Source organism: Globicephala melas, chromosome 6 (genome assembly GCF_963455315.2).
Source record: "Globicephala melas chromosome 6, mGloMel1.2, whole genome shotgun sequence".
Classification (NCBI taxonomy): Eukaryota; Metazoa; Chordata; class Mammalia; order Artiodactyla; family Delphinidae; genus Globicephala; species Globicephala melas.
This window is the reverse complement of record NC_083319.1, coordinates 14,417,401-14,439,978: the sequence shown is the minus strand read 5'-3', so window position 1 is coordinate 14,439,978 and position 22,578 is coordinate 14,417,401. Positions and strand designations below refer to the sequence as shown.

The 22,578-nt window shown below is 46.7% G+C and overlaps 1 protein-coding gene across 3 annotated transcripts in view; it reads right to left on the bottom strand.

Moving 5' to 3' along the window:
- Window positions 1-22,578, bottom strand: part of CDK5RAP2 (CDK5 regulatory subunit associated protein 2) — a 181,933-nt gene that overhangs the window by 106,038 nt on the left and 53,317 nt on the right. For 2 of the 3 annotated variants that reach the window (XM_030858863.3, XM_060300553.1), the window contains exons 11-12: window positions 21,462-21,554; window positions 14,211-14,429 (exon numbers count right to left, since the gene is read on the bottom strand). In XM_030858863.3, the coding sequence (XP_030714723.2) occupies window positions 14,211-14,429; window positions 21,462-21,554 (312 nt within the window). The remainder of the gene's footprint in view (window positions 1-14,210; window positions 14,430-21,461; window positions 21,555-22,578) is intronic. The other variant, XM_060300554.2, reaches the window with a different exon arrangement.

The window sequence follows — 22,578 nt, the reverse complement described above, 5'->3', positions numbered from 1 at the left end:
GAGAACGGGCAGATGATGAACGTTTCGTGATCGTCTTGCCTTCCTGACCGCTTAGCGAGCTGTCCTAGTCCGAACGAGGACGGGGCCCAAGCGCAGAGGAGCGGCCATGGCTGGTGGGCAGTAGCCTGGGGCCACCCCGGGACCGCCCACACCCGGGACCGCCCACGCCTGGGCTCCACTGGTAAGAAAGCTGCGGTATGTCAAATCGCATTAACCCACGTAACCTTCACAACCCACGTGGCCTGCAAGGCTTTACTCCACCTGGACCCCCACTACCTCGCTGACCTCTTCTGCTGCTCTCCCCTCACTTGTTCCGCTCTGGCAAACCCGGCTTTCTTGCCGTCTCTCTTACATACCACGTACACTCCCAGCTCAAGGCTCTTCTACTCGCTCCTCTCCCTGCCTGGAAAATTCCCCAAGGCTGCTCCCTCACTTCCATCAAGTCTGAGCTCAAATGTCACCTTCTCAGTCCAGTCTTCCCAAGCCCAGCCCACCTAAAATAACCATCACAAGTCCCACCGCAACCTCACTCCCCATATCCCTTCCCTTCATTATTCTTCCTCATAGCATCTGCTAATACGGTGTTTAATTAGGTGTATGTTTTGGTTGTAGTCTCCCCTACCATGAAAGCAGGGATTTTTGTGTATTTTGTTTACTGTTTTATCTCCAGCACCTAGAATGGTACCTGGCACATAGTAGGCACTCATGGCAGATTTAAGATAGCCATAAATTCTTTGACCTTCCCATTGAAAGGTGTGGCGTCTGTGTCCCCTCCTATTGAGTCTGGGCAGTGCGGTGACTACCATGACCAACAGAATATGGCAGAAGTGACACTAAGCCAGTTTCTGGGTCCAGGCTTTAAGAAACTGGCAGCCTCCAACTCGTGTCTCTTGGAACTATGAATCACCATCCAAAAAGCACGACTACCCTAATGCTGCCATGCTGGAGAGGCCACACACAGGTCTCCAGTTGACAATCCCAGCTGTGTCAGCTTTCCAGCCATCCCCCAAAAGGTAGCAGACATGTGAGTGAAGAGTTATGGATCCTCCAGACCAGCCCATCCACCAGCTGAATGCCATGAGTGACCTGGGCCATGGAGAGCAGAAAATCACCCAGCTGAGCCCTGCCCAAACCCTTAAGCCACAAAATCATGAGATATAATAAAATGGTAATGTTTTGAGACACCAAGTTCAGGGGTAATTTGTTATGTAGCAACAGATAACCAAAACAGCACTCAGTAAATATCTGTTGGACGACTGAATAAATGAAGGAGGTAGATGGGACTGCTCCCATTTTATGAACGAGGAAACAGGTCCAGATAGGTAAAGTAATTCTCCCAAAACCACAGTCACTAAGGGACAGCACCTGTCCGATTCCAAGCCTCTCAGTTCGCTTCCACACAATGACAAGGGTTTGGATTTCTTCGTTATCAGCCATTAATGCAATGATCCCAATCCACTCGATGGTCACCTGACACTTGCTTTTAAACAAACCTCCCCCTGAAAACTGCTGAGAAAGGGACAATGAAATCTTTTGTTAAGCCACTTAGGTACATCTTTAAATTCACAATAAATTCACCTGCCATCCTAGAAAGATCCTGTCTACTTTTTAATTTTAAAATATGTGTGTATTATGCTAAGTAAAAAGTATACACTGCTCATATGCACAGTAATTACAGGTCCACTTAACATCATTTCCCAGATTCAGTTCCCTCCTTTATAAAACACCTATCAGACCCGTATTTTGATGTCTGGTCAAGTTTTTGTCTATGTGCGTGTGTTCGGCAATCATTTATTCCATTCTCCAGTTCTTTTTTTTTTTTTTTAATTCAGCAACCTAGGTTAACAACTTCTTACATGTTTTACGTGATAAAAGCCACTATGTTGTTGCTTTTCTCCCCCATATGTCCCTCAACCTAATAGAGCTGACAACGTGAAAACAACATACCTGCTCCAGGATCCCACCAAGGACGTATAGTTTTGTCATTCCTCCAGATTGGGGGGTTCTTAACCTGAGGGCCACTGAACAGGTCGGCCCCTGGGAGTCCATGGAAATTTGTTCATGTGTACATTTTGGGGGGTAGAGCGCTCTCAGCGTAAATCAGGAGTTCAAGGAAAGTCAGGACACCAAAGGGTACAAACTGTTTCTCTTCTTATAAGCTTAGTAACAGAACTACTATTTACCAAGGCCAAGGTATTTTCACATAAAACATCTCTAACCCTTAAAACTGCCTACACAGTAAGTATTATTAGTCCTGTGTTTACAGAGAAGAACCTAGGGCTTGTAGAGACTGAAAGATTTTCACAAAGCTTTATAACAAGAAAGTTCTGGTGCTGAAATTCAAACCCAAGTCAGTTTGACCTCACATTCTGTACTCTTCCCACTCAGCTGCACTACTGGTAAAACCAAAGAAAGTATAAAACCACCCTGCGACACGGGCTTCCACTGGTCAACAGTCCACTCCCCGGAGCTAATTTTATAGTTTCTCAAGGACTTGGGATGGATGGAATAAACCAGCTAATGAACGAGGCAGGACCAAGGATCTTGGACCTCACATGAAGAGCAGTCGGAGAAGGCTTGAAGTCAAAGGACCAGTGCAGGGAGGGGGGAAATGGGTGCCAAGGTGGCCTTGAGGAGGAGTGGCTGCCATGGCAACACAGAGACAGCTGATGGGCTCATGGGCTCGGCACCAGCAGAGTTATAATAAATGTTTAGGGGAGGTATGGAAACGGCATGTCTCGCCTGAGCAAAACAATCAGAAACGAAAATTGATAAACTTGGGTGGTTTCCCCAAACCTCCTTCAATATTTCTGGGCTGTGAAGACAGGCAGACCTAGCCTTGAATCCTGGCTCTACTGCTAACTAGCTGTGCGGCCAGAGATAGATAACTTAAATCTTTGTTTCCTTTCCAGTAAATGGAGATACTAATATAGATTCCTAGCATCCTTGGAGGGTTAATTGAGAGATGGGTGCCCGGCACAGAAGCAGGTGCCCAGGAAACAATACTGTGTCACCTCCGCCTCTCCCTACAGCCCCCAACCCCCGCTCCAGAACGACCTCTCTTCCCACGCTTCCTCGTCTGGGCACAGCATCGCCATCCAAGGTTCAGCTCTTCCCCCTGCCTCTCACACACACCTCCTCATCCAACAGGAGACCCAGGCCTGAAGGTCCAGCGCATCCTCCACACAGAGCCCGTGAGAGATGAAGAGTGAGGTTCTGCTGCTCCTACATGGCCACGAGTGCCCAAGTCCTGCCCTGCCATCCACTCCTACTGCCCTCCCCACACCCCCAGAGTTCTCAGAGGCACTGAACATAGGAAACAATCGCAGACTGAGAAGCAAAGTACAAGTCTGGACAATCTCATAACCACAGTAGAGCTTTCTAATAAAATTGAGGGCTGTTTATTTTTTTTCGGGGGGGGGGGCGGGCAGGGGTGGGGGGAACAGGGAGGGGATATGCAGCTTAAGGGAGCCATCCGAGTCCTCTTACTCAAGTAGAGGCAGAAGTGGAAAAAGAAGACGACTGAGGAAATGAGGACGTCAGCCAGCCCAGCAAGGGCCAAGCCTGGCTAGGTCTGCAGCAGGAAAGCGGAAGAATCCAGAAGCTGTGTTCTTAAGGTACAGTAACCCAGGAGCAAGGACGGCCCAGTGAATATCCTGGACTCTGATTAACCAGATCAGCCCCTCCTCCTCCCTGGAGGAGGCATCAGAAGGCAGGATGGGCGAAGCTGAAGCACTGGGGGCAGAGAGAGAAGCACCCCCTCCCTCCCTCCAGCCCACCGCACTGCCTTCTTCAGCACGTGGCTCCCATCTGGTCAACGGCAACCGCTGTCTACGTGCTCTCCTGACTGCGTTCACCCACCAAACCACATGCCTTCCTTTGATCATTACCTCTCTGCCCAGAACCCTTCAGGGACTCTGAGTTAACAGCAGGACGAAGCCTCCTAACAAGCGGTCACTCTGGGCTCCCTCCGGTGGGCTCCCTCCAGCAGCTCCAGCTTACCTTCCACCTAGCCTTATCTCACCCAACTGCTCCACCAGCACTCCAGGCCCCCACCTGCCTCCAGCCCGTCCCCTCCATCTGGAAACAAAATAGTAAAATCTCCCCAATTCTGCCTGGAGACAGCACGCTTATCCTACAAGGGCCAATCCAAGGGCCACCCCTTCGAACAAAGCCCTCCCTGATTACTCTGGCCCTCAGCAATCACCCTCCCAAAATGTTACCCACCACTTTATTCTATAAACCTCTACAGCACTTGGGAGAGTGCTGGGCACTTTACCTCCATCACACCTCATCCACCTCTCACAGCAGCCCTACAGAGTAGAGGTTCTGATTACACCCATTGTACCAATCAGGAAACTGCGGTTCAGAGAGCTCAAGCAACTTAACCAAAGTACAAAGTGGTGGAATCAGGATTTAAAACCAGGTCTATCTGTGTTCTTTTTACTAAACTAGTGGTTTTTCAAACCGAACTTGCGAAGCCCTCGGATTAGCAATGCCCGAGCCTGGCCGGCTCTCAGCATCATCTAACTACATGTTCCCGGGCCTTCCTCCAGAAACTGAGTCGGTTGGCTGGGGAAAAGCATGGAAATTTATATTTGGTTTTAATGCAGGAATCTGCAGAGCTCCCTTACGTACATTTGTTTACTTGCTTCTGAACAAAGAGACAAGGGGAAAAAGTTTGAAGACCCCTATCCTACACCAGACCACCATCCTGCTTTAAAGTGAGAATGGCCCCAGCGAGTCTGCATGATGCCATGAACTGAGCTGCCTCAATTTCCACCCAAATGGGCCATATTCCTTGAAGATTCCCAGGCACACTCTGGGCCAACACTGAGCTGAGCGTTGCCTTTGCATATCAGAGCTCTCTCAGGGCAGTTTTTCTTCTTTCTTTTTAAGTGGGCTGTATGAAAATAAAATATCCCTGTAATCTTAGAATCACGTTAGAAATGAAAAGCCAGGCCCTCACACTCCCTTCTCCAGGCAGCTGGTTTGTTTTATCTCTAGCCAGATGGAGAGAGAGAAGGTTCTCATCCATCAAATTTCCATCTTATCAGGTTTCACTGTGAGAAAGCTTGTCAAAGTGCTCAGTGGCTACCTTTAAATATACAAAGGAAACTTCTCCAAAATCTTAATGAGGTACAGGAACTCAGTGATGTAAGAATCTCCAGAATTAGTAGGAGATACTGGCGTTCCAGCCACGCTCTACGGAGCTTCGTGGCTGCTGGGGGCTGAGGCAGGAGCGGGGCGAGGTGGGGAGAGAGGGGCTCCCAGGCCTGCCACCTCACCCCACCCCACCCTGCGCAGCTCCACTTTTCTATGTTTTCTCTCCAGAAGAGTTCACTTGAACAAAGAATTCATATGCTCAAAAAATAAATAAACAGAAACCACTGAAATGAGACAGTCCTTGCCAAAGAGACCAACAAACATGCGTGGTACTGGCTGCGAGCAGTTCTGAGCAGGGAGCTCCGTGTAGGCTCCACCAGGAAGCTGGGGAAGAACGAACGGACAAAGGTGCTGAAGCGCAAGCTGTGCGGGGGCCGAGGCCCAGCTGTCAGGCGCCAGGCGAGGCACCACACGTCTCTAAAACCCCACCTGCCCTCTCCTCCAGCCCCCTCCCCGCTCCCCCTGTGCCAGGCTCATTCACGCCCCAGCCTTTGCACAGGCCTTCCCTCTACCAGGAATGCATTTCCACCTCCTGTCCCCCTCACCCCCAGGCAAACTGCTACTTAGCCTTCAGGTCTCAGCTCAAACCCACCTCTTCTGTGAAGCCTCCCTCCCCCTCCCCGGCACCTCTCTCAGCACAGCTGCATTCTCTGTGCTCCCAAAGCACTTGGGCCATCCCTCTATCAGCCCTCATCACGCTATACTTTAGTCAGCTCTTGTCTGCATTTCTTTTATATTTCTCTACTAGATTCCTTCAGAGACTGTGTCTGACTTGATTCAGTCCTGTACTCTCAGTGCCCAGGACAGAACCTAGCACAGAAATGATGAAGGAAGAACCAGAGATAAGGGAAAGCCTCTGTTTGCACCCCAGAGACACGACAGCAATACCCTGTGAAAAGTGATGGGAACAGCCTTTTAAAACAGCTTCCCCAGCAGGCCCACGCAGGAGCCACTCACACCCAGGGCCTGTCACTCAAAAGGGTTCTGACGCCCTTCCTAGAGGGATTAATCAGTTGAAAAGGAACAGACGAGCACTTTCTTCAGAGGAGAGGTGAGTGCTGATCAACGAAGAAATTTACAGCTTTGTTGCCTGGACTGGTGAAAAGGCAGAACACAGTTATGAGTCAGCAGCGCCTGTCAGAGAGTCTAGCGGGCTGGGCTGTGTCACCCCAAGTCTTGAGACAGCACCTGCCACACCATTAAAAGCAGGAAAAGAGGAAGGAAAAGAAGGAATCTAATGTAATAAGCATCGCCCTCTATGAGCCAGGAACCACAGTAGCCATTTACTCCTGCATTAAATTTTATTATCCATTTGTTTAATCCTAAATTAGATATCATTAACCCCATTTTAGGGGAGTAAACATTAGTTTAGAAAAATTAAGTAACTGGCTTGGAAGCTCAGAGTTAAGCACCTGCTGACGCTGAGATTCCAACCTAAGTCCGGCACTGTTTGCCCCTGTCCCAAATATACCCACTAAATCGCTAAGTTTCTAGCACCCAAGGCAGTGACGTCATCACCATCAACAAAACAGCTAATATTTACTGATCATTTATGATGCACCGGATATAACGCTAAGTGCTATACCTTATCTCATAGAATCCTCACAACTGATATCTGTTTTTCTGACAAGAAATGGACACCACAGTCTGCAGAGGCAAAGTAGCTGGTTCCCAGCCCCACAGCTAGCAAGCGATGGAACCAGGATCCAGATCTGGTCTGACTCCCAAGTCTCTGCATTGTGCCTCTCTTACGAGAAACTGGAATTTGCCAAGACAAAACTTCTCCCACACAGGTCATTTAAACTGCCCATTCTACAAGGATACCGACTCAAAATCTTTACACCTGACCTTAAGCAAAAGGGCAGGGGGAGCTCTGACCCTTGGTAAAAATCACACTACCTCAGGTCTGTGGTCTTAGCCCTAAACCAACTAGCCTACAGCCTACAGACACTGTCTCCAAATGCCAGGTTTTGATGACGGTTCACCAAAAGATGTCCTGAATGCTCTCGCAACCTCATCTGGAGCGATCCGTCAATAAACACACGTGAGAACCAGAGGGGTTCAGGCTGAGCCACCCTGAAATTAAACCCGCTCCTGTCAAAGCACACAGGATTAGCCAGCTGGGTGACGGGTACAACTTTAATTAGATCTTTGGGCTGTAGCCAGCAAATGCATCCCCACAGAGCGAAGGGCCCAGGTACTGAAGCACACACTTGTCAGAGTAGTGGGTGACAGGTCTCGTAACAGATGAGAGTGTTATGAGACAGTCTGGGGAACAGGCTAAACCAATGTCTAATAAACGGTGCTTATAAAGGAGAAGAAAAAGATTATGACTTGTTCCTCTCCTCCCTGCACCCACCCCGAGCAGCACACAGAACACCTGAACACACACACACACACACACACACACACACACACACACACACGTGCCTTGAGTCTCTGGAGCCAAACAAGGGATGTGAGGGCAAAGATGTGAGAACCCAAGCAGCATTCCTGTTAGACCACAGAAGCTGGGACACTTTAAACATCACAGTTAGGACACCGACTTGGGAATACTGGGGGGGTTTTGTTTGTTTTTTGCAAAGGCCTCCTGAATTTCTTTGAAGGGATGTGGGTCCCTCTGGTGGCAAGGAGGTATAACACAATGAAGGGAATCTACCCGTGAGACCCTCACTTTTTGACCTTCCTTTTCATAAAAGACTCCGAGGTAGAGGCCAAAGCTTGGATTCACCCGAGCCTACCGACAGTGCCTGCACCACTGCAAGTGCTCAATAAATGTTCCCTGAATAAACAAATGAGCAAACTGCAAATTACCACACGTGCTGAGTTGCCTGGCACTACTAGGTCACTGCAATCACAGGCAATTAAAACAAACAAACAATGAGCTGACTCTCACAGCCAACATCTCAGTGTTCACGCACCATCAGACACAGTGAATCCAGATGCCTCGGATCCAAGCTGCATTTTCAGACAGGCATTGTCTCCCTCCAAAATGCTCAAAAGCAGGCACAATGAGACGGCAATACATGTTTCTGGCATGAGCAAAGGATGGTTTGATCACATCCAAGAGAGGCTGGCTTGCCATCAGAAAGAATTCAGGCAATGCTACAAAAGCCCATACTGCTTGACAGGGGACCACTGCAAAGGCTTTGAGTTGGGGATCATCTCTCAACAGGGCTGCAGTATTTCCCACTTATTTTAAAATTCTTGTCCAAGAAACGAAAATAATGGGAAACAGCTAGAGAGAGTCCTAGGGACTGAAAACCTTAATACTTACAAGCTTAACAGACTTGGGTGACATTGATCTGGCCCTGTACAAAACTGCTTCTACTGAATGGGGTATTGTCGAAGAGTCTGTATACTGCTCAGAGAACTCTTTACAAAAACCCACCGGAGGAAATACTTCCCTCAGGCCTCAGTGCCAGCAAAAGCTGTCCCTTTACCTTAACGTGTTCTTATAGACACCAGAGACCTTGTAACTGAATTTCCCTTTTCACTTTCGCTGCCAGGAGCCCCAGCTGGATTTTAAGTCCCTCTTCAGCACTGTGGCAGCTCTCACAAGTGGCACTTCTCCTCACTCACCTGCCTCCATTTCACTGGTCACCCTTATTGTTCCGTGACCCTAATGCCTTTAATCTCATTTAATTTTATGACTTTACATAAACCTCTGAAAATGCTTTTGAAACACAGAAAGAAAGAAATTACAAGTCTGAAAGCTTCAAATAACCAAAATACTTCAAGTTGGGTGGTCTTGAAAATGGATTATTGTAGTCCGCTGAAAGGCTGAAATTGTATCAATCTTCCTTTTTGCTAAAAGCACAGTATTCTTAACATAAATATTGTTTGGCACAGCCTCAGCATGGTATCTCAGGTGAAGTCCTGAAATTAAGAGTCCACAGACTTGGATCCCTGTCACATATTTATCACTTTCTATGTGACCATGATCAAGCCATTTAAATTCTGAGGCTCCGGGGCTTCCCTGGTGGCGCAGTGGTTGAGAGTCCGCCTGCTGATGCAGGGGACGCAGGTTCGTGCCCCGGTCCGGGAAGATCCCACATGCCGCGGAGCGGCTGGGCCCGTGAGCCATGGCCGCTGAGCCTGCGCGTCCGGAGCCTGTGCTCCGCAACGGGAGAGGCCACAACAATGAGAGGCCCACGTACCACAAAAAAAAAAAAAAAAATTTCAAGAATCCGCCTGCCAGTGCCGGGGACCTGGGTTCGAGCCCTGGTCAAGGAAGATCCCACATGTCGCAGAGCAACTAAGCCCACACGCCACAACTACTAAGCCTGCGCTCGAGAGCCCGCGAGCCACAACTACTGAGCCCACGTGCTGCAACTACTGAAACCTGCACGCTTAGAGTCCGTGCTCCACAAGAGAAGCCGCCGCAATGAGAAGCCTGTTCACCTCAACGCAGAGTAGCCCTGGCTCACTGCAACTAGAGAAAGCTTGCGCACAGCAACAAAGACCCAACACAGCGAAAAATAAATAAATAAATTTATTAAAGAAAAACAAAAATTCTGAGGCTCTGATTAATCTATAAAATGGGAAAAACCTTTTGTATGCCCAATCACAGGGCTGTGAGCACCAAGGGAAAGACAGGCAGTCCTTGTATTAACTGTAAAGTGCACTGGAGAAGAATACGCCTAAGAAATCGTATCTGCTTCATTTCTATCACTCTGTAACAGCAGTTTTCATTAACAGAGGGTGTTGAGGCTTGAGCTGAATGTGGACTGAGAAAAAGACCAGTGTTTGGAACACATTTTCTTCCCGGTGTTTTTCAGCTCTACCTGTGGGATGCAGTGAAGTTTGAGTAAATGCTGAGTACTCACGAGTCCTGGAGGGGAGCTTACTATGCACCCAGACAGCCCAGAAGCCACACCTGAGCGGCGCCGTTACAGAGGAGCAGGTTCTTTTTCCCCTCTATCCCCGACCTCCCGGAGCCTGACACACGTCACGTACCTTTTCTCATCTTCTTGTCTCCGGGCTCTCTGCAGGCAACCCATTCTCCAGACCTCCATCAGACAAGTCTCTCTAAACTGCAAATCTAACAATCCTCTGCTCAACTCCCCCTCGACAGCGGCCCCACTGCCTGCAGGTCAAGTCCACACTCCCAAACTCTGTATCCAAGGCCCTCTACAATTCAGCCTCTCTCTAGGTTAAAGCCACCCTTCACTACAGCCCCAAACTCTTCTTCCCCCAAACACCACACTCTCTCACATCTGTGTACCTTCACCTCCTATACGAAACTCTCGTCTCCCTCGCCTAGCTGGTAACCTTCAACTCAAACTTCAGAACCAGTTCGAAAGTTACTTTCCCAGGGAGCCTTCTCCAATCCTGCTCTGTGCTCCCGTGGTTACTCTGTTCCTATCTCCGTCCCGGAACTGTCCCCAGGCAGAGCTGAGGGCCCGCACAAAGCGTTCAATGTGGCTGAATGCATGAATGGGAGTCCTTTCCATTGCCAAGCCAGACACAGGGGCCACCAAAAGGCCTGGGGTTTTGTTTGTTTCAATCCAAAAGCAACAGCAATAGCAGCTGGTGAGTGGGAGGCTCTAGTTAATTAAAGAGCCTAGTTAACAGAACCAGCTGATAAGCCATGCAAGGCTGGTGGGTTACACTCTACCTCTGCATGCGTCCTAGCACCATAAGGCAAAGTCATCCCCAGCAGGGTTCCCCAGACGCTGAACAGGCCAGTGCCCCCAAGATCGGGTGTGAAGCATGCTCACGAGATGGACACAGTCAAATTCTTAGGATGAAACCAGAAGTTAAGCAGAGGTACTGTTGTGATGCGATACATGCTCAAAAAGAAAGAAAGCACGGCCAGATCCTCTTGTCAGAAACGTGCATGACTCGATGTAGAAAAGCAGCCGTGATGAGACACTAGGAAGCCCTGAGTCACAGGCAGGCTCACCTGATGTGAGCATCCAGAGGCACAGCTGCTTTTTGGTGCCCACGGCCCTGAAACAAAGCCGCGCCTTCTCTGGATAACTGCTCACTCCCTCCAAACATGGGGTTCTAGGGGAAGCTGCCAGTGATGATACACGAGCTCTCTCTCTCACACACACACACACACACACACACACGCACGCACAACCACACACACACTCACTTCTGACAAAGAATGAGCATGTGACCCAAGTTGGGCCTCTCGATACCTCACCTGTCTGGCCCTCCAGACCAGGGGACAACAGGGGTAGTGGGGTGTGAGAGTCCTCCTTCATCTCATTTACTAAACTGGGGAGCTGTGATCCCAGCAGGGCTGGTAATGCTGGGTCCAACCACTTGGAGCTGGAGTAAGAGGACGCAAGAAAGAGAAGCCAGGGCTTCCCTGGTGGCGCAGTGGTTGAGAGTCCGCCTGCTGATGCAGGGGACACGGGTTCGCGCCCCGGTCCGGGAAGATCCCACATACCGCGGAGCGGCTGGGCCCGTGAGCCATGGCCGCTGAGCCTGCGCGTCCGGAGCCTGTGCTCCGCAACGGGAGAGGCCACAACAGTGAGAGGCCCGCATACCGCAAAAAAAAAAAAAAAAAAAAGAAAAAAAGAAAGAGAAGCCAGCTCTCAGAGAGACACGGACTCGGTCCCGGCAGAGTTCCTGTCACCCCTGTCCTTCCAGCCATTTAGTTACCCAAGGCAATGCATTCCCCTTTCTGCCTAAGTTACTTAAAGCTGGGTTTCTATCCCCAACAACAAAAAAGAACTCCCACCCGTAGTATACTTCACTCTAGTCTCTCCCTCTCACTGTCACATGCCCCTTCCATTCCTTGCCAAGCATTCCTTGCTTCCTTATGAAGACGTATGCATGTTACTTAGGAATAAATCTTATCAACAGCAGTCCAGAATTCTTTTAGAAGCACTAGAGTTTTCATGAATAAGTGAATTATGGAACCAACATTGTCTGATAATAGAGGGATTGGTAAATACATTACAGCGTATCCACGTGATGTAATGTTACATAGCCATTTCAAGTGTAAGTTATAATGTAAAGAAACAATTACATATTTTATACACCTAGGGGTGTGTGTGTGTGTGTGTGTGTGTGTATCTCCCGAATCCAATTTCTATTGAATAAACATTTTTATATGATACAGGGGGATGGAGGGGACAAACTAAACTGAAAAAAAAAAATGTTATCCAACAGTGAAGGATCTAAGAATTGGTATGAAAACTGACCTCTAGAGAAGGACCCTCTGGCCAGTCTTTTCTTTACCTCATCCACAGAGGCACACGACTCAGACCTCACACTGCCCACTCAACTGAAGTGTCATCTCCTCTAGAGGGCTTCCCTGACTACTCTGCCCCACGAGGATCTTTCGCACTGACTGCGTAAGCTGCATGAATTAGCTCCGGGTTTTCCACTGCTTTGCATTTTGTCATGTGTAACATTTTCACCTCCCTTAAGGAAAAAGTAAAACATTCAGGGCTCATGCCATGTACTTCCATCAGCATCTCAACTAGACACATTTGGTTTTCAGTGACACTGAATAAATATCAGGTCTTTTAATAACATGCAATAAACTGGTATACACCAATACTGCTGGTGGCATCATAAACTGGGTGAGCCCTTTGGACAAATAATTTGGCAGCATGATTAACTAGTATAATCCTCAGAATCTATCCTTGGGATTTCAAGAAAAAAAAAAAAAAGCCTTTATGCCCAAAGATGTTCATTGTGGCATTACTTAAACAGCCAAAATGTCCAAGAGAGCAGGAAATTTTTATTAAGTAAATCATGTGAAATCTATTCAATGACGCGTATGCATCATTCAGCATGACTGCTCCGGAGCCTACACAACAGGCGGAGATGGCCGTGAGAGAGAAAGTGATCAAAGAACACACAACAGCATTTAGCCTCTGATTGGACTGGGGCCCCAAATGCACCAGGACTAAAGGGTGATACTGAAAAACAGAGTTACTTTATGAGGGTGGTGGAATTATAGGCGACATTTTCTTATTTTCCTAAGTTTCCATTATTTCTCTCTTGATGTTCATTAAAATTTCTGTTAAAATAGACAAACATTTATATTTCAATCCTCTTGTCAGTGCCAGCCTTAGGATTTCAAACTATGGTCCTGACGTCCCGTCCCTGCCAACAGCAGCCACCAGAGAACTAACCTCTGGTACCTGCGGGCTCTCCTTCGAGCTCTCTACTCCAATGACTCTGCCTGCCCCAGGCGCCCGTGCAGGGAATTCGTTTAACCTGAGCGTCAACAATCACTCAGACTCAGTCCCTGTGCTACCCGACTGCACCGAGGCTGTGGATCTGGACGTGACTCTCAGGATGCGGAATACTTACATTTAAACCTAACAGAAACTGTAAAAGATCAACTTTTTTGTCTACCAAACTCAGAGAGAATTTCTTAAATACTAACATCCAACGCTAAATAGAGTAGTCTTAAAAAAAGATCACTCTCACCTAGGGCAACGTGGTATAATCTTTCTGGAGAACAATTTGGGTGTATCTATAAAATAGTCTTTAAAATATTCATACTCTTTGACCCAGTAATTATACCTCTATCAGGAAATAATCAGTGGATAAATATTTATGTACAAGGATGTTTGCTGCAGCATTTGTTATAAGGCAAATATATATATAATGAACTAAACATCCTACAGTAAGGACTAGTTAAATAAACTGTAGCACATTCAAGTGATGAACCATTATGTTCACACACAAAAAAACACGTTTTTGAAGAACACTCATGACGGCCCCACACCAAAGGGAGAACATTGAATAAAAAAAAAAAAAGAAACAATACAAAAATGCATTTTCAGCTTGACACCAATAATGTGCACCAATAATGTGCACGCGTGTGTGTGTGTGTGTGCATGTGTGTGACAGAAAGAGAGAGAGAGAGAGAATAAAAGGACTAGAACATCAAATAGCTAAGACTGGTCATTTCTAGGTGATGAGATGGTGAGTGAAATATTTTATATTCTTCCGGTTTTTCTAAGCTTTCGGCGATGAATATCTGTCTCCCTAAAACAGCCAAAGAGCCCTGGCCAGCGCAAGCGCCCTGCCCACTACCTCGAGGGCCGAGCGGCACTCACGTGGGTGATGCGGTCTCCCTTGCTCCTCTCTTGGTGGGCTGCCTCCAGCTCCTTCTCCAGTCTCTCCCTCTCCTGCTGCAGGTCGCTCAGCTCCCGGCTGACTCTCTTAATGCTCCTACGCAGTCTGTGGTTCTCTGTGCTCTTGGTGAGGTTTTCTGAGCGCAGCTCAGCCAAAAGGGCTGCCTTTTCTAACAGAGCAGCCTCGTAATCTTCAGACCCCTAGAAGAAGAGGAGGGGAAGGGGAGTTGGGCTGATTTTCACAGCTCAGGAAACAAACCAAGAAATCGGTGCTCCTTGTTCACCAGTTTTGTTTTTCTTTTTTTGGTCGGGGGTGGGGGGGGGGGGTGGGGTGGAGGGAGGTGGAGATTAACATAACATTCAGGACCCACAGCACAAATAATATGAAAGTTTTGAAATAACACAGGGTAGTGTTTATGTTACAACGTTGATGTTAAGGGGGAAAAGGCTACAATTATTGTGTAAAAACTTTTTTTTTTAAAGATGAGAAAGAAAAGCACAAAATGTTAGTAGTAACTGTATTTAGTAGGGTGGGAATACAGATGATTTTTTTCCTTTACTTCTCTGCATTTTCAAATGTTGTAAGGTTAGTGAGCATGTTATTTCTGTAATAGTTTAAAAAAACAATTTAAGTTATTTTTAAAAGATAGAAAATAAAGAATTTTATTTGAAAAGCAGAGATGGATTCAAGCACTGGCAATGTTCATCTCTGTTAGAGATAAACCCACAGTCATCTAGAGAAAAAGGAGGGTCAGCCTAGTAATCGATAGCCACCTCAAGAGGCTACAAGTTCAGCAAAGTCGGAGGTCTACGCGTGTCAAGAACATGTTTATTTCATTAATACAGTTTATTAGAGAAAATACATATGTGATTATCGTGCATATGAAAAAATGTCGTAACTCACCACTAATCAAAAAGAGCGAATCAAAACAAGCTTTCACTTAACAAGTGAGATTGTTTTAATGAGAATATCCAGTGTTGGCAAGCTTATTGGGAAATGGCACAATTAACATTCACGTTTCAAGAACTGACCAAGCATCTAGAAGCCAAGAAATATGCTGGCAGGAATGTACATTGATAGAACTCCCCGTGGACAGATTATGTACATCAAGTATGTGTGTATTATATAAAGATGTTCACAATCATCCCAATAATTCCATTCCTAGGATTCAGTCTCGGAGAAGAATCCAAAATATAAGGGGGAAAAGCCTTATATACAAAGTCATTGGGGCTTCCCTGGTGGCGCAGTGGTTGGGAGTCCACCTGCCAGTGCAGGGGACGTGGGTTCGAGCCCTGGTCTGGGAGGATCCCACATGCCGCGGTACGGCTAGGCCCGTGTGCCACAACTACTGAGCCTGCAAGCCACAAGTGCTGAAGCCCCTGTGCCTGGAGCCCATGCTCCGCAGCGGGAGAGACCACCGCAGTGAGAAGCCTGCGCACCGCGGCAGGGAGTGACCCCGCTCGCCGCAACCAGAGAAAAGCCCACGTGCATCAATGAACACCCAAAAACAGCCAATAAATAAAAATAATAAATTCTTTAAAAAAAAGTCATTCATCAAAGAATTACTTAAAACAGTGAAAAATAAGAAACAACCTAAATGTGCAAGAATATGAAAACGAATAAAGTATGACAAAGCCACACAATAAAAGCTTAAAACTGTATTTACAAAAAGCTGATGATAAGTGAATATTTCTAAGTCACTATGTTACATTAAAAAAAAAAAAAATTCCCTGGTGGCTCAGTGGTTAAGAATCCACCTGCCAATGCAGAGGACACAGGTTCAATCCCTGGTCCGGGAAGATACCACATGCCGCAGAACAACTAAGCCCGTGCTCCACAACTACTGAGCCTGCGCTCTAGAGCCTGCGAGCCACAACTACTGAAGCCCAAGCGCCTAGAGCCCGTACTCCACAACAAGAGAAGCCACCACATTGAGAAGACCACGCACCGCAACGAAGAGTAGCCCCCGCTCGCCGCAACTAGAGAAAGCCCGCGCTCAGCAACGAAGACCCAACGCAGGCAAAAATAAATAAATTTTAAAAAAATCAAATTGTAAACGATCTAAAAAATAAAATCTATGCATAGGAGAAAGCCTAGAAGGAAAAACAACAAGGCGTTAATAGTGGTTGGGGAACTTCCTGATTTCCCTTTTTTCCCTTCTTGCCAGTCTTCTGAAAAAATTTTTGAAACATATATAATACTTATACTCAGAAGAAAATTAACTTTTTAAAAAATCTGTCTTTTGAATTAGATTGAGGACAAGATTAAAAATTTTAAAGCAAGGGACACTTGAGCTGTCAAGGTCGCAGCTCAGACTGTGGAGTAAAGGGACTGGCCCCAGCTTCCGGGCCCTCCCAAGAAATCCATCTCTGCCTCTGTGGACAGTGAAGTCCTAGCTGTTCAGCAGAGGTAGGCTACAACCACGGTCACTCCAGAGGCAGAGGGGTTCCGCTGTTCCTGGGCCCCTACAACCCAGCCACCTGGTCCCATGCTTCCCCAACTATTGTCTAGGACATAGCAACAGAGGCTGAGGGAGAAAGCCATTCAAATTCCAAAGTAGGTTTTATTAGAAGCTTCTGTTTTAGTTTCCTTTAAAGTTAAAATAAATAAAAAGAAATGGGAAACCTAGGTCACGGGCCCACCCAAAAAATGTATCTGGGGCAGTGCTTATTTAAATAAACTCAAAAAGAGAAAAGAAGATAAACAATGATTTGGGAAAACGCTCACCTTGAACAATTTTCGTAGTTACCTTTTATTAAGCACTGATTATGTATGCGGGGTTAAACCAGGCACTTTTACACGTATTGTATCTCAATCTCTCACAGGACCCTACAAAGTACACATTATTATCCCTATTTAAGTAACTGAGGCTCAAAACTGTTAAATGACTAGCCTGTCATCAGACCGTAAGTGATTAAATCCGGGACTCAAACGACTGCAGAGCCTGTGTTCTTCCCAGAGCACTATTCTGTCTTGCCCATTCCTGGGCAGATTCCAGTTAACACCAATAAACTACAAAAAATTAAAACAAGCAGACTGAATTCAAGGGGAGAACACCAGTTAGGAGCTTGTTAAACAAAGGATAGCACTGGTTGCTAGTAAAATAATAGATATTATCAAGCGATCAAAGTTCTGTGGGATTATCATGTAAATAACGATAACAAAGCCTCTTGAAAAATCTGAGCTCGAAGAATTCAAATTCATACATTCGATTCACTTCATAAAAATACTTTCCATGTTAATTTTCCCTGAGATGGCCCTCTGGAAAACTTCTTTGGAGAATTTTTTTTACCTTTTCCTGCAAGACACCCTGACTTTCAGATTCTATAACACCAGTCAGGTGCTTATAAATCAGGTGGCAAATACCTGACCCAGTTAGACATGGTCAGAAACTAAAGCACCCCCTACCCACCCCCCTAAAAAAGAAACTAAAGCCCAAATAATATGAAACAAATTGTTCTTCCCCACAGTACAGAAACATGATGAGTTCAATAAAGAAAGAGTCAGAAGGCCCAGAGTTCAGAGACCAGTTCTAGCTGTGTGACTTGGGAGAAGTTAACTTCTCTGAAGTTCTGTTTCCTCATGCGTGAGAACGATCTCTAGTTCACAGGGTTGTTGTGAAGGTAAAATCTGACACATAAAGTCCCGTTTCAGCAGGTGCAGGATAAGTAAATCTAGGTTCCCTTTTCCATCACTTACTCCAGTATCTTTCATTCCCAAGCAAGAGATAATATGGAGAGTTTCCTCAAACTAAAAGCTACGTGTATAACACCATTAACTGAGAAGCTGAAAATAGACCAAAGTAAAAACTACTACATTGTCATGCCAGAACTACATCACCCAACTTAAGGATGAGCTAACATTTACTGAGTTACCACCTGTGCCCAGATACTTGTTCTTATTTAATCCTTGTAAGGATTATGTGACGTAAATGTGACCACCCAGATTTTACAATGCGCAAGCAGGCTGGGAGAGCGCAAATATCTTGCCCAAGATGATACAAGTTAGTGAAGCAGAGTTAGGATTCAAATTCGTGTCCCACCCCAGGTTCTTCAGGGTAAAAATAATATGATACATACATATAATGGACTATATGCAGCTGTTTAAAAAGACTGTATAAAAAGCACACAACACACACACACACACACACACATGACTGCATGTCAAACTGCTGAAATCTGAGTAAGGCCAACAGATTGCACCAATATCCTGGTTGTGACACTGTCCTACGTCACATAAGATGCTAACTTTGGGAGAACCAGGTAAAGAGTATACAGAAGTCTACTGCATGTCAATCTACAATTATCTCAAAATATATTTTTTTAAAGATTGGTTAGATCTACATATACTGCCAGGGAAAAAATGTTAAATGAAAACAGAAGAGATTACATAACAAAATACATATTATAATGCTATTTAATTTTTCAAAGGTGATAATGTATATATGTACAAATACGCTTTGAAAAGAGTCAAGGTGCTAACAGTGAACATCTTTAGACGTGAGTTTACTGGTGACATTTATCAACCTCTTTCCACCATTGTAAATATTCTATGAGTTTCCTGCAACGTGCAATTTTACTTTTATAAAGCCGAGCAGGGAGGGGAGGAGACATAACCGCTACTTCCAATTTGAAAATACATTGTTTAAATGGCTTCAGAGGTAGCACAGCCAGGCCACACTGCAACCTTCACAGAGTCACACCTGTGATGAGAATCTACCTCTCTGCACTGTGGCAACTGCTCCAAGAGTCTGAATACCACTTGTCACTGTCACGCTTGATGCCACCCCTGTGAGCTTTAGCTCTTATACTCATGCTGCAATTAGTTCAAATCATTTGACATCCCAAAAAGGGCCCAAAATGTGAAAGACAATGCATTTGCAAATGTCTGTGCAACATTCAAACTATACACACCTCGCAGTGAATTAGCCGATATAAGGGTCTGGTGTGTATTGACTCACACACATAATCAGAAAAATGGAAGGAGCAGAGACTTTGGAGTCAGACTTTGAGTTCAAGTACTGGCAACCTGTCAAACGGGTGAGCACTCTGCCTCCATGGGTAAGGATTAAATGAGTGCTCTCTGAACAGCCAACGTGCCATGCAGAACCTGAGGAATTTCAACAGTGTCTGATCTCCATACCTTGCAAGATGAGAAACCCGGCCAACACTGTAAACTACAAGACCTCAAAGATCACTTTTAGACGAGGACTGAGGGTTATGAAATTAATCAATGGATGTAATAAGTCTGGGTAACACGTAAACGTGTAAGACTCTTTTCCTTCCTTCAAGGCCCAACAAGTAAAATATCACAAGACGTAAGGATGTCTGGTCTCTGCTTACCAATTGCCAACATACACTTTTTCTTCTCAAGGAATTGGTTTTGCTAAGAATTCAGCTTTTAAGGCTTGTTATTTTCTAAGCAAGGGAAAAAAACTCAGTGTAAAGTGTAATCTCAGCTCCATTTCATCAACCACTGTCAAAATGGTGGGGAAGGCAAGTCTGCAAGTCCAAAGACAGAGATTTGTCTCTGCTTCTAGTGCACCCGGACTTAAATCAAATTACTTCAATTACTCTTACTGTGAACCAAAGCTCTGAAAAGATAAGGCATAGGATATGAATCTGAAGAACCAAACAGTCTTAAATTAGATTTAACTACTAACTTCTACTTTATAACCAAAAACAACATGGGAGGAAGAAGTGGGAGGGTGGAGCTTTAAGGCAGTATGGGCTTAATCCCATGATGGAGCATTACTGATTCATTAGTTATTAGTAACAGGTATACACTGTAGAGGGAAACTAGAAACATGGGAAGAAAATGTTAATTCAAAACACTGAACTTGGGCTTCCCTGGTGGCGCAGTGGTTGAGAGTCTGCCTGCCGATGCAGGGGACACAGGTTCGTGCCCCGGTCCACGAAGATCCCACATGCCGCAGAGCGGCTGGGCCTGTGAGCCACGGACGCTGAGCCTGCGCGTCTGGAGCCTGTGCTCCGCAACGGGAGAGGTCACAACAGTGAGAGGCCCACGTACCGCAAAAAAAAAAAAAAAAAAAAAAAAAAACACCAAAAAAACCCACTGAACTAAAATTAGCAAGAAAGAGGGAAGATTGAGGGGATGACCCGCAGGAGCCCTTGCTGTGCAACGCTGGAGGGAAAACAAAAGGCGGGTCAAATAACCAAAGCCTGGAACAGAAAGCTGGCAGGGAGCAGGCAAGCCAGGTGAGGAGACGTAGGGGGTGAAGGGAAAAGCACAGGCTTGGGAGCGAGACTGATTCAGGGGTCAAATCCTAGCTCTTTCGCTTACCGCTTCTGTGACCCTGAGCAAGCTACTTGAATCTCTGAACCTGGATTTCCTCAGCAGTAAACAAGGATATGAACAGTGCCTACTTCGTGGCGCTGCTGTACAGATTTATTGAGCTAATCCACGGAGAACACCTGGCACAGGGCTTGACACATAGTACATGTTCAATAAATGGCAGCTTTTATTAGCAGCAATTACCACATTTAGACCCTGGTCCTGTCATTTGCAAAGCTGTGTGACCGTGAATATGCTGTATACCCTCACTGAACTTCACAAAGCCCTCAAATACAAGGGGGGTGAAAATTACCTTCCCCACAGGGTGGTGAAGATTAAATGAGATAATCCACACATCTCGCACGGTCTACTCCTGGCACAGCCTAAGCTCAGCACTCCTAACTGTGGGCGTAGTGGTCACCATCTTCACTGTCATATTGAGGAAGGGGCTGGAGAAGCACCCAAAGCTGCAGAAGACGCTCTTTTAATTAGACTGAGTGAACTCTTCTACTAAAGACCACTCAGAGGACTTCCCTGGTGGCGCAGTGGTTAAGAATCCGCCTGCCGATTCAGGGGACACGGGTTCGAGCCCTGGTCCAGAAAGATCCCACATGCCTCGGAGCAACTAAACCCGTGCGCCACAACTACTGAGCCTGCGTGCACAACTACTGAAGCTCGCGCGCCTCGCGCCAGTGCTCTGCAACAAGAGAAGCCACTGCAATGAGAAGCCCGCGCACCGCAACGAAGAGTAGCCCCCGCTCACCGCAACTAGAGAGAGCCCGCGCACAGCAACGAAGACCCAATGCAGCCAAATATAAATTAATTAATTTTAAAAAAGACCACTCAGAGCTCCCTTGGTTCCTTTCAGCTGCAAAGTCCTGACATCCCCAGGAGGAAGGATCATGGAGAGAGCCACTTCAAACAAAGCCAACACTTACCTGGAATGTCTGGGTCTGTGCTTTCTGGGGGGCCTCTTGGGCTTTAGCAAAGGCGGCATTGAGCTCTTCAATTTCAGAGTTAAGTTCTTCAATCTGGGTAAAAACAAGGAAGAGCAGCCAAGTATGCACTGGGCTCTCCTCTCTGTGCTCAGCCCAGAAGCTTTTCCTGCTGGACTGGGAAGGGCTTGTAACCGAGGGCTCTGTAGTCAGAAAAGCGGGATTTCCAGTTTGCCTGTCTACTAGCTGGATGACTTCAGGCCAGGCGCTTCATCTCTTTGAGACTTAATTCCCTCAACTATAGAACGAAGATACGACCACTCACCCAACCACAGCACTGTGAGCCTTGAACAATGTTAACAGGTACGGGCACTCAAGTAATGCCCGGCTCACGCTAAGAGTTACTATTATTGTCCACAGAGATGACCCACCCAACCACCGAGCCTGGCTCTTCCCAGAACGCCTCACCCTCCAGTGACCTTCTCCTCTGGCCCAGAGTCAGCGAGGAACTCCCCTGGCCACACCCTGAACTCTGCCAGCAGCCAGAACTGCCCTACCACCGGTGCCCTGCACAGCAGAGGGTCTCCGACGACCACTGGGCCCTGAACTCCCAACACCCGAGACAAATCACACTGACCGTGATTATGAACCAAACCTCCGCTGCGGCTGACACTGGTGGTACTCAAACTCCTACCTCCTCGGCTTCCTCAGCCCCCGTTTCCTGGTCGGCGTCCCACTCCTGCAGCCACTCCTCCTGCCCCCTTTGTGCATTCCTCTCCCTGTTCCTGAAATTTGCTGTCCCCTGCGGCCCGATGCTCAGCCTCCTTTCCCACCCCATGCTATCCTTGGATAAGTAGATCAACTCTCAGAATTTTCACTCGTATCTGTGTACGACTGACTCCCAGACCTGTACCTCTAGGCCTGGGCCTTCTCCAAGCTTTAGACTCGCGGATCCATCTGCCTCCTGGACTTCTCACCTGAATGGTCCATGGGCTTCTCAAAGTCGGTACCTTCTGAACAGGCTCATCACCTCCATCGCCGCCCCCACCTCACCATGATCCTCCATTGTCTATGCTTTTAAGGGAGGTGGTGGCACACCATATCCCCAGTCACGCAGCCA